Source organism: Ranitomeya imitator, chromosome 2, assembly GCF_032444005.1.
Source record: "Ranitomeya imitator isolate aRanImi1 chromosome 2, aRanImi1.pri, whole genome shotgun sequence".
NCBI lineage: Eukaryota > Metazoa > Chordata > Amphibia > Anura > Dendrobatidae > Ranitomeya > Ranitomeya imitator.
The window spans coordinates 227234062-227246174 of record NC_091283.1 but is presented as its reverse complement, the minus strand read 5'-3'; the positions used below and the strand labels follow the sequence as shown (position 1 = coordinate 227246174).

General features: G+C 42.3%; 1 protein-coding gene across 3 annotated transcripts in view; it reads left to right on the top strand.

Annotated features, from left to right (window-relative positions):
* PLP1 (proteolipid protein 1) overlaps positions 1–12113 on the top strand; it is a 183975-nt gene that overhangs the window by 97718 nt on the left and 74144 nt on the right. For all 3 annotated transcript variants that reach the window (XM_069748664.1, XM_069748665.1, XM_069748666.1), the window contains exons 3-4: positions 4258–4522; positions 4706–4874. In XM_069748664.1, coding sequence (XP_069604765.1) covers positions 4258–4522; positions 4706–4874 — 434 coding nt within the window. The remainder of the gene's footprint in view (positions 1–4257; positions 4523–4705; positions 4875–12113) is intronic.

Sequence of the window (12113 nt, the reverse complement as noted above, 5' to 3'; positions counted from 1 at the left end):
CAGCACCCCATAGGCAGACTCTAGTAAAAGGCAGTACACCCATAGGCAGATTCTGAAGTGTAAGGCAGGACCCATATAGGCAGATCCTAAAGTATAAGGCAGCCCCCAATAGGCAGATCCTGAAGTATAAGGCAGCCCCCCTATAGGCAGATCCTGAAGAATAAGGCAGCCCCCCTATAGGCAGATCCTGAAGTATAAGGCAGCCCCCTATAGGCAGATCCTGAAGTATAAGGCAGCCCCCCTATAGGCAGATCCTGAAGTATAAGACAGCACCCCTATAAACAGATCCTGAAGTATAAGGCAGCCCCACCACAGGCAGATCCTGAAGTATAAGGCAGCCCCCCTATAGGCAGATCCTGAAGTATAAGGCAGCATCCCTATAAACAGATCCTTAAGTATAAGGCAGCCCCCTATAGGCAGATCCTGAAGTATAAGGCAGCCCCCCTATAGGCGGATCCTGTAGTATAAGGCAGCCCCCATAAAAAACAATAAATAAATACTCACCACTCTTCCTCCTTGTTCCAGCGGTGCTCCGACCTCCCGCTCATCTTGGTGACGCCAGACGCTGACAGGGGGATGATGGGAAAAGGAGCGCAGCGCTCCTTCCCTCATCAGTGCGGTGACGGGCGGGGGGCCCACTACTGGCACCGGCCTCCCGGCCTGCTCAGGGGCCCCATAGTGGGCGGCAGATCAGGGAGATCAATTCTCCCTGCTCTGCCACAGAAGGTAACTGTTACAGTAGCGTAGCCCTGGGTGGGCCCCCTCTGAGCACTGGGCCTGGGGCGATGGCCCCCTCTGCCCCCCCAGTAGCTATGCTACTGGTATCAGCCCCTAGGACTCAGCAATACAGTTGGTGCTGTTTCCCGACTCCAGGTTCTGAAGACAACTCACACCACTGTCCCCTGCTCTACCGACGATCAGCACTAGCAGGGCACAGGTATCGGCTACTTGTACTACTACTCTCATCAGCCTACACCTGCTGTCACTGATAACAGTGAGAGTAGGCGGTGGCTGATGGGAGTATTCATCAGCTGGCGCCTGCGATATAAAAAAATTAAAATGGTGTGGGTTCCCCTGCATTTTTGATAACCAGCCAGAAAAAAATTGAAAGCTGTGGGCTGAAACCCTCAGCTGTCAGCTTAAATAAGGCTGGTTATCAAGAATAGAGGGGTCCCCACAGACGTTTTTAAAAATATTTAAATAAATTATTTATTTTCAAAATTGTGTGGGGTCCTCCCCATTTTTGACAACCAGTCAAGCTAAAGCAGACAGCTTGGGGCTGGTATTCTCAGGCTGTTAAGGGGACATGGATATTAGTCCTCCTCCAGCTTAAAAATAACAGTTCGCAGATGCCCCAGAAAAGGTGCATCTAATAGATGCATCATTTCTGGTGCTTTGCCCGGATTTCCCTACTTGCCCTGTAGCAATGGCTTGTGGGGTAATATTTGTGTGTGGGTTGATGTCATCTTTGTATTGCCCGGTGACAATGGAGAAAGGTCTATAAGACACCTATACAATACTAATCCTATAATTGTATGTTATATACTGTATATATATATATGTCAGATAGTCTTATATATATATATTTAGTCTTAAATTTAGGTACTCTAAATCGACGGGGTCTGTTCCACAGGAGTGGCTCATAGCAAATGTACCAATATTCAAAAAGGCTCTAAAAGTGAACCGACATGGTATATCTTGATTTTTCCAAAGCGTTTGATACCATGCCACACAAGAGGTTGGTACACAAAATGAGAATGCTGCGTCTGGGGGGAAATGTGTGTAAATGGGTAAGTAACTGGCTTAGTGATAGAAAGCAGAGGGTGGTTATAAATGGTATATTCTCTAACTGGGTCGCTGTGACCAGTGGGGTACCGCAGGGGTCGGTGTTTCGACCTTTTCTCTTCAACATATTTATTAACGATCTGGTAGAAGGTTTACACAGTAAAATATCGATATTTGCAGATGATACAAAACTATGTAAAACAGTCAATACAAGTGAAGATAGTATTCTGCCACAGATGGATCTGGATAAGTTGGAAACTTGGGCCGAAAGGTGGCAGATGCGGTTTAACAATGATAAATGTAAGGTTATTCACATGGAAGAAGAAATCAATATCACCATTACACACTGAACAGGAAACCACTGGGTAAATCTGACATTGAGAAGGATTTGGGGATCCTAGTTAATGATACACTTACCTGGCGCAGCCAGTGCCAGACAGCGGCTGCCAAAGCAAACAGGATCATGGGGTGCATTAAAAGAGGTCTGGATACACATGGTGAGAGCATAATACTGCCTCTGTACAAATCCCTGGTTAGACCGCACATGGAGTACTGTGTAGTTTTGGGCAGCGGTGTTCAGGAAGGATATAATGGAACTAGAGAGAGTACAAAGGAGGGCAACAAAATTAATAAAGGGGATGGGGGAACTACAATACCCAGAGAGATTAGCAAAATTAGGATTATTTAGTCTAGAAAAAAGACGACTGAGGGGCAATCTAATAACCATGTTTAAGTATATAAGGGGACAATGCAAATATCTCTCCGAGGATCTGATCATACCAAGGAAGGTGACGGTCACAAGGGGGCATTCTTTGCGTCTGGAGGAGAGAAGGTTTTTCCACCAACATAGAAGAGGATTCTTTACTGTTAGGGCAGTGAGAATCTGGAATTCCTTGCCTGAGGTGGTGGTGATGGCGAACTCAGTCGAGGGGTTCAAGAGAGGCCTGGATGTCTTCCTGGAGCGTAACAATATTGTATCTTACCGTTATTACGTTCTTTAGAAGGACGTAAATCTGGAGATTTATTCTGACGGAATAGAGGCTGAACTAGATGGACAAATGTCTTTTTTCTGCCTTCCAAACTACTGTATGTTACTATGTATGGTAAATAAAGACACAGAAAGTATAAAATCCTTTAATTGAAATAAAAAACAAACACTTTTACTTTTTTATTTAAAAATAATAAACACAGTTATACTCAACTAATGCTCATTCCATTGAATCCTTCTTCTCCTGTAATAAAACAAAAATAAAAACAACAATATCCCTCACTTGTTCGACATTCAGTCCCACGCTGTATCGCATCGGATGCCATATGCTAGTCTGACCCCGGCCTTTTCAACACTTCAGGACTACCCAACTCTGAAGCGGTTAAATGAAGTGGCAGAAGACTGAACATGTACACAGCAGTTGGCGCTTTTATGTCACCGTTTCACGTGGATTCTGGGAAACTGCATAAAAAAGATGCCATGTGAATATATATGCAGGCAGGTTTTTTTTAGCAGTTTTTGCAGCAAAAACTGAGCATAAACTCCAGAAATCATCCTTCAAATTTAAAAACTCCTCAAAAATTTGAAATTTCTGCTCAGCTTTTGGTCCATAAACGCTGTGAAAAGACTCCATGTGCAGACAGCCTTAGGGTTTGTGCACACCTGAACTTTGGAGCAGAATCTGAGCAGAGACTCTTGAAATCCTCCTCAAAAATTCAAATATCCTCCAAGACATGGAATTTCCACTCAGTATATACTCCAAAAAGCCCCAGTTTGCACATACCCTAAGGGCATGTTCCCACGGTCAGTAAACACTGCGGTTTGACGCTGCGTACATCCGGCCAGATGTTACAGCATAGTGGATGGGATTTCAAGAATCCCATCCCCACTATGCGTGCACGGAATCCTCCAGTTTCCCTGCTGAGACGGACATGCGGCGTGTCTTTCCAGACCTCAGCATGTCTGTTTATCTTGCGGAGACGCTAAGTTTCCGCAAGATAAATATCACCAGTCCAATGTATTGGGTGCGGTGATTAAGCACGGTTCAATCAACACATGCGGAATCACCTGGGTTCAAAAGTCGGCAGCGCTTTGGACAGAGAGGACATGTGCTGCGTCCAAAGCGCTGCCTAATACTGACCCTACCGTTAGAGCATTTCTGTTCACTTTTGATAGTCACCTGTTACTTTTTACCAATAATGTTTGCTGCTTTTGCTTTTTTGAGATCTAATAGCTTACCTGATAAAGATAGGTGCCATCCATGAGAGCCTCAGAACTCACATGGCGGCATTGTGTCTCAGGGTTACGGTGCCGTGCCCTACTGTTCAGCTTTTTTTTGTAATAAGGCGAATGAATAATGACAGCTGTAGACTGTCATTATGAGACATATGTCCCTAACCAATGCTCAAATTCATGACAAAATAAATGGACTTTGTGATTTTTTTACTGATGAAGTTGTAACTAATGTTTTTTTCTCCATACAGGGTCAATGCTTTCCAGTATGCAATTTATGGAATCGCCATCTTCTTTTTCTTATTTGGAATTCTACTCCTAGCTGAGGGATTTTACACAACCACTGCAATCAAACACATCCTGGGAGAATTTAAGCCACAAGCTATAAAAGGGGGACTTATCTCTACTGTCACAGGTGGACCACCAAAAAGTCGAGGTCCCCGATCAAGACACCCAGTCCACACCTTAGAATTGATTTGCCGTTGCTTGGGGCGGTGGTTGGGACACCCCGACAAGGTAATTATAATCGAATGCTTCAAAATAATCCACGATTCTGGTTTAATGGGTGAGTTTAATCTACTGTACCTGCAGATCTAATTTTATTACATTTGTTTCGGTTCCTCCATAATCGGTGTTCTGCATGTCCAGTTGTATGTTTTCTGTGTAGTAACATGCACGTGTTTTGCCATTTCCATATAGTTTGTTGGTGTTACATACGCTGTCACCATCTTGTGGATCTTAATCTTTGCCTGCTCAGCCGTTCCAGTCTACATTTATTTCAATACTTGGGTCACCTGCCAATCTATTGCATTCCCGGCAAAGACCTCAGCTGGCATCAGTAATCTGTGTGCTGATGCACGCATGTATGGTAAGTGTGAAAGGCTACGGTAACTTGAAGCCATTTTATCATTGCAATGGTCATGACGAGAACTAAGCATAAGTAAAATGTACACTGCTTTAAAATGTAATGGTTTTGTACCAAGATTTAGATATTGGCCAGTTGCTTTACAAATGAAAATACATTATTGTTTGCAAACACATTCTTTGTACAGCAATAAAGAGTCCTCAGACTTTGCTGTTCTGGTGTATTCCCTGGACATGACCTGTAGTAGTTCTACAGTCAATTATGCACACATCTTCTCTTATATATTCCTCCTCCCAGTAGGCCCCTTTTATTGTTCAGGCTGAGCATGCGATGAAACGCTAGTGCTAAGCACCTGTATACAGCTCTGATGCCTTGTTCCTCTGAGCAGTCAGAGGACACCTGGGAATCATCATTGCTCTTACTGCTCGCTGCACATCCTGATTAGTGAATGTCTTATCTATTCCTTCTTCCTGTAGGCCCCTCTCACTGTTCAGGCTGAGCATGCGATGAAGCGCTAGTGCTAGACACCTGTATACAGCTCTGATGCCTTGTTCCCTTGAGCAGTGAGGGGTTGTCAGGTAATCATAACTGCTCTTACTGCTTGCTGCACATCCTGACTAGTGAATGTCTTTTCAATTCCTTCTTCCTGTAGGCCCCTCTCACTGTTCAGGCTGAGCATGCGATGAAGCGCTAGTGCTAGACACCTGTATACAGCTCTGATGCCATGTTCCCTTGAGCAGTGAGGGGTTGTCAGGTAATCATGACTGCTCTTACTGCTCGCTGCACATCCTGATTAGTGAATGTCTTATCTATTCCTTCTTCCTGTAGGCCCCTCTCACTGTTCAGGCTGAGCATGCGATGAAGCGCTAGTGCTAGCACTTGTATACAGCTTTGATGCCTCGTTCCCCTGAGCAGTGAGAGGTCACCTGGGAATCATCACTGCTGTTACTGTTCGCTGCACATTATTATTATTATTATTTATTATTATAGTGCCATTTATTCCATGGCGCTTTACATGTGACACATCCTGATTAGTGAATCATGTTTGAAAGAAACTCCACAATTTAGTAGCATTTGCACTTTACTTAAAAGGAAGCGCTCATCAGAAACGAACCTATAGTTTAAATCGGATTTGTCTGTTATATGTATTTTATCTGCATCTAAACCTCTAACTAGTCACATGTTTAGAATGGCAATTAAATGCAAGATTAGCATCAGGACTGCAGGTAAATATCTTTTTTTCAGATGACGGTTTCCTTTTAAAAACCTGAAGCAAGTTTAAAAGCGGAAACACACAAATTTGTGCATGAAATTAGCACCAAATATGAACTATGTGTATCCACATGGTAGTTAGTAGAGGCAGATTTGTACACAGTGGATCTTGCTGCAAATTTCACTGTGGAATAACAACAATTTGAAAAAAAAAATAGAAGATAGTACCTGGCAGGTGATTCTCCAATCCTAGTGTATCCCTGCCTCCCGTGCCAGCGTTCTGTCCTATGTGACTGAAGCTGGGACAGGTCACACGTTTTGTTTGCTGTGGGACAGAACTGAGTTCTCGTTGTCCTGAAAGCCCTCTTCTAAACAGATGTGTGAGTGGAGTGCGCGGCGTGATAGAATACTTTCCTTATTCGCTTTTTCTTCGGTACCCCTCGTTACCTCCCCGTCCACTAGACCGGTTTTGGTTACAAACAAGACAGAAGACCCTGGGTTCGAGTTAACAGCTTCAACCTTAGGCTATGTGCACACGTTCAGGATTTCTCACAGAAAATTCCTGAGAAAAACCGGACATTTTCTGCAAGAAATCCGCATGCGTTTTTGCCGTGGTTTTGACGCGTTTTTGCCGCAGTTTTGACGCGTTTTTGCCGCGGTTTTTTCCGGACACTTCCCAATGCATTTTGTAGTGGGAAATCCGCAAAAAAAACCTGCAAAATTAATGAACATGCTGCGTTTTTTACCGCGATGCATTTTTTTTCGGGGAAAAAAACGCATCATGTGCACAAAACATGCGGAATTCATTCTAAATGATGGGATGCTTATTGTATGCGTTTTTTTTGCGGTTTTATAGCGTTTTTATAGGGAAAAACCGCGAAAAAACCGCAACGTGTGCACACAACCTACTGTGGAATTCGTTTACACACAGCTGCTGCAATCCTCCACACCTCCTGCTAGATAGATTGATAGATAATAGATAGATAGATGACAGATAGATAACAGATAGATAGAAAGATAATAGATAGATAATAGATAGATAGTAGTGATGAGCCAGCACTAAAATGCTCGGGTGCTCGTTGCTCGAGTCGAGCAGATTGGAATACTCGGGTACTCGACCAGAACAACGAGCCCAATGTAAGTCTATGGGAGACCCGAGTATTTTTATCGCGATCCCCCCCCCAGGGGTCCTTTTAAGGTCTAAAAACATCTGAAAATTATGTAAACACTGCTCAAATGACACAGGGACCTCATGGGGATCGCCCCTGGAAGCATTCCTGACTCCTAGTTCACAGCTTTAATCAATATTTTCCAAGATTCATACCATTTTTCCCGGTGCCACAAAAAAACACATTAACCCCTTCATGACCCAGCCTATTTTGACCTTAAAGACCTTGCAGTTTTTTGCAATTCTGACCAGTGTCCCTTTATGAGGTAATAACTCAGGAACGCTTCAACGGATCCTAGCGGTTCTGAGATTGTTTTTTCATGACATATTGGGCTTCATGTTAGTGGTAAATTTAGGTCAATAAATTCTGCGTTTATTTGTGATAAAAACGGAAATTTGGCGAAAATTTTGAAAATTTCGCAATGTTCACATTTTGAATTTTTATTCTGTTAAACCAGAGAGTTATGTGACACAAAATAGTTAATAAATAACATTTCCCACATGTATACTTTACATCAGCACAATTTTGGAAACAAAATTTTTTTTTGCTAGGAAATTATAAGGGTTAAAATTTGACCAGCGATTTCTCATTTTTACAACGAAATTTACAAAACCATTTTTTTTAAGGACCACCTCACATTTGAAGTCAGTTTGAGGGGTCTATATGGCTGAAAATACCCAAAAGTGACACCATTCTAAAAAATGCACCCCTCAAGGTACTCAAAACCACATTTAAGAAGTTTATTAACCCTTCAGGTACTTCACAGCAGCAGAAGCAACATGGAAGGAAAAAATGAACATTTAACTTTTTAGTCACAAAAATTATCTTTTAGCAACAATTTTTTTATTTTTCCAACGGTAAAAGGAGAAACTGAACCACGAAAGTTGTTGTCCAATTTGTCCTGAGTACACTGATACCTCATATGTTGGGGTAAACCACTGTTTGGGCGCACAGCAGGGCTTGGAAGGGAAGGAGCGCCATTTGACTTTTTGAATGAAAAATTGGCTCCACTCTTTAGCGGACACCATGTCACGTTTGGAGAGCCCCCGTGTGCCTAAAAATTGGAGCTCCCCCACAAGTGACCCCATTTTGGAAACTAGACGCCCCAAGGAACTTATCTAGATGCATAGTGAGCACTTTGAACCCCCAGGTGCTTCACAAATTGATCAGTAAAAATGAAAAAGTACTTTTTTTTCACAAAAAAATTCTTTTAGCCTCAATTTTTTCATTTTCACATGGGCAACAGGATAAAATGGATCCTAAAATTTGTTGGGCAATTTCTCCTGAGTACACCGATACCTCACATGTGGGGGTAAATTACTGTTTGAGCACATGGTAAGGCTTGGAAGGGAAGGAGCGCCATTTGACTTTTTGAATGAAAAATTATCTCCATCGTTAGCGGACACCATGTCGCGTTTGTAGAGCCCCTGTGTGCCTAAACATTGGAGCTCCCCCACAAGTGACCCCATTTTGGAAACTAGACCCCCCAAGGAACTTATCTAGATGCCTAGTGAGCACTTTAAACCCTCAGGTGCTTCACAAATTGATCTGTAAAAATGAAAAAGTACTTTTTTTTCACAAAAAAATTCTTTTCGCCTCAATTTTTTCATTTTCACATGGGCAATAGCATAAAATGGATCATAAAATTTGTTGGGCAATTTCTCCCGAGTACGCCGATACCTCATATGTGGGGGTAAACCACTGTTTGGGCACACGGCAGGGCTCGGAAGGGAAGGCGCGCCATTTGACTTTTTGAATGGAAAATTAGCTCCAATTGTTAGCGGACACCATGTCGCGTTTGGAGAGCCCCTGTGTGCCTAAACATTGGAGCTCCCCCACAAGTGACCCCATTTTGGAAACTAGACGCCCCAAGGAACTTATCTAGATGCATAGTGAGCACTTTGAACCCCCAGGTGCTTCACAAATTGATCCGTAAAAATGAAAAAGTACTTTTTTTTCACAAAAAAATTCTTTTAGCCTCAATTTTTTCATTTTCACATGGGCAACAGGATAAAATGGATCCTAAAATTTGTTGGGCAATTTCTCCTGAGTACACCGATACCTCACATGTGGGGGTAAATTACCGTTTGGGCACATGGTAAGGCTTGGAAGGGAAGGAGCGCCATTTGACTTTTTGAATGAAAAATTATCTCCATCGTTAGCGGACAAAAAAACCAGATTCACAATATCCAAGGTCTAGTAATTGAAGAAAAAACCAAAAAACTAACGCAAGACCTAAAACAATATATTTTAATATAATAATTAAAAAGAAAAAAATGACAAAAATATCAAAAAGACCAATAGGAGGGATCCTACGGGAAAATAGGGTACTCTGGTATAAAAAATGCCAGAAAAAATATAAATACAAATATATGGGAAAGGGCTAGGGAAGATAGATGTGCCTATCCCTACTAAATTGCCTTCCTGACAGCGGAGGTTGGCACCCTGGGATACGATATGGCGCCCCCGCTCAAAGTAGACTGTCCCTAAAGTCCCTAAAAAAGGAATCCCTCAAAAAAAAGCCACCACCAACAATAACACCACCAAAACAAAACAAGAAAAAAAGTGTTAAATTAAAAATGCTGCTAAATTCTGGCTAAAGATGCACTAAAGACAAAATGCAAAATTGGTAAACTCTGGCCTCTAATGTGAGCTAGAGAGTAAATAGGCAGAACACTCTGGCAAGTATAATGATACGTGGTCGATAGTATAAGACACCACAGAAACCTCTTAGAGTGCGTGGTGCAAGATGTTGGGCACCACAAGCAAAAAAAAAAAAAAAAAAGATAATGGATAAGTATACGTAAATTATAATACCCTCATACCACCACTGCAATATAGAGAGAGATTGGTATTATCCTCATATGTACTTTTTAGTACTTAGATAGGTCAAAAATAAAAAAAATACAGAATGCAGATCTGATAGCATAATCATCTGACAGAGTGTAAAGAGATTGGTGTGCTCTCCACGCTCACCGTAAATTCCTCTCGTGGTACTGTAACGTCTATCTGACTCAAATCAATTAGGCCAAGTACTTGGATAATGTGCTCAGAGATCAATTATAGATAGATAATAGATATTTTATTTTATTGGCATTACCTGCCATACATAAACACGGAGGTTTGATGTTGTAGCCGAGCTTTCAGGGCTCATTAATGAGCGTACCTTATAGTCCAGTAACTCTTTCAACACTCAGCATAATTAGCCCGAGTAGTTAGATATCAAGATATTAATCAATGAGTTACCAGTGCAGGTTAAATAACCTCGTGGCACCAAACAGAAAACAAAAAACAGAAAAAGAGTATCCTTGCCAGAGTAAAGAATATATATATATAAAACATGAGCAGTGGCATAAACACCTGAAATGTATATCAATCACTTGGTCATATGGGCTTTGTTAGGTGAACATAGAAAACATCCCCGCAAAAATAAGAAAAGAATGTTTCTGTTAATACAGTACTCGTATGGCTTACATGCCCAGAGAAAGCAAATAGTGACCCACTCAAGAAGACCCATGGGTCTCATGCCCACAAAAGACCGTTTTTCCTTCAAATGAAGGTATATTTAGTAGGTAGAACCCTAGACGATATTAATAGTCACTCTGTCAGGGCCAATACAAAGACCACAGTGAAGTGAAATCCAGGTGTTATTCAAGTTGTGCCTAATAGCCCATATCAACGCCAGCCAGACAGCATAAACATGTGAATAAAGAACACTTATCTCGAAGAGACAGATGTCTCATCCCTACGCGTTTCGCCCCATAAGTCAGTCCAAAAGGGGCTCATCAGGGGATTGCCATTAATAGGCACAGAAGCAGCGGGCGATGTGAGCGCTGCACGCGGTCCAGAGAAAGCTGTAATGGAAACAGCGTTCCCGCAGTATATGCCGAACACCCGGAAGTAGAGCGACCACCTCCGGGGTAACTCTAAGGTGTGCTATTGCGCATATGCAGAAAAATACAGAAGGACACTGCGCAGATGAAGCAGTGCGCATTACTAGTATGGACGAGGGCTGACAATTATATGCGCACAAAGGGAGCAGGATTGAACGCTAGTAAAGGATACACAACAATGCGCATGCGCACAGCCATATCAAGGAGTCCCCTAGTGCGCATGCCCAGGTTTGTCCAATATCAAGCAAAGGGGCCCTTAGATAGTAAATAGCGATCAAAAAATGCCAGCGCTAATAAGGTGACAACTGTAGTCACCAGGAGGGTATAAAAAGAGTAAATAAACGGCATATAGATAACAATGTAGTCGCGTACACACATAAGACTAACTAGTCTAAAGACACTTTTGGAAAAAATTACAACAGTCACCAACTATGGATGACCAATAAATAGAGGGCGTCATGGTCTGTATGGACCGATATAACGTAGACAAGAGAAAACAATTCTATGCGGAATATCCCAGCTTAAATAAAACACCCAAAGTTTAATTGCTCATTCAAACCCCCCGGACTGACAGATTCCATAAGGAAGATCCATCTCGTCTCCCTTTGGATTATCTTCCTGTCCCAGTTGCCCCTTCTTTCCGATTGAGTGACCGTCTCTATGGTTTTAAAGGAGATAGATCCTACATCGCCATCATGGACCTCATTTATATGGCGTGCCACAGGGGTATCACGTTGATGTAGAATGTCCCCGATGTGTTCCCCTATCCTCACTTTAAAAGGTCTTTTAGTTTTCCCTATATAATCTAGAGGGCAAGTACATGTACACAAGTAGACGACACCTGCAGTTTTGCAGTTCGCAAAAGATCTATTATGGAAAGTTCTACCTGTAGCGGCACTGGTAAAGGTGTTACCTGTTGTAATGAATTTACAAAACTTACATGAGCCGCATCTAAACGTTCCCTGGTC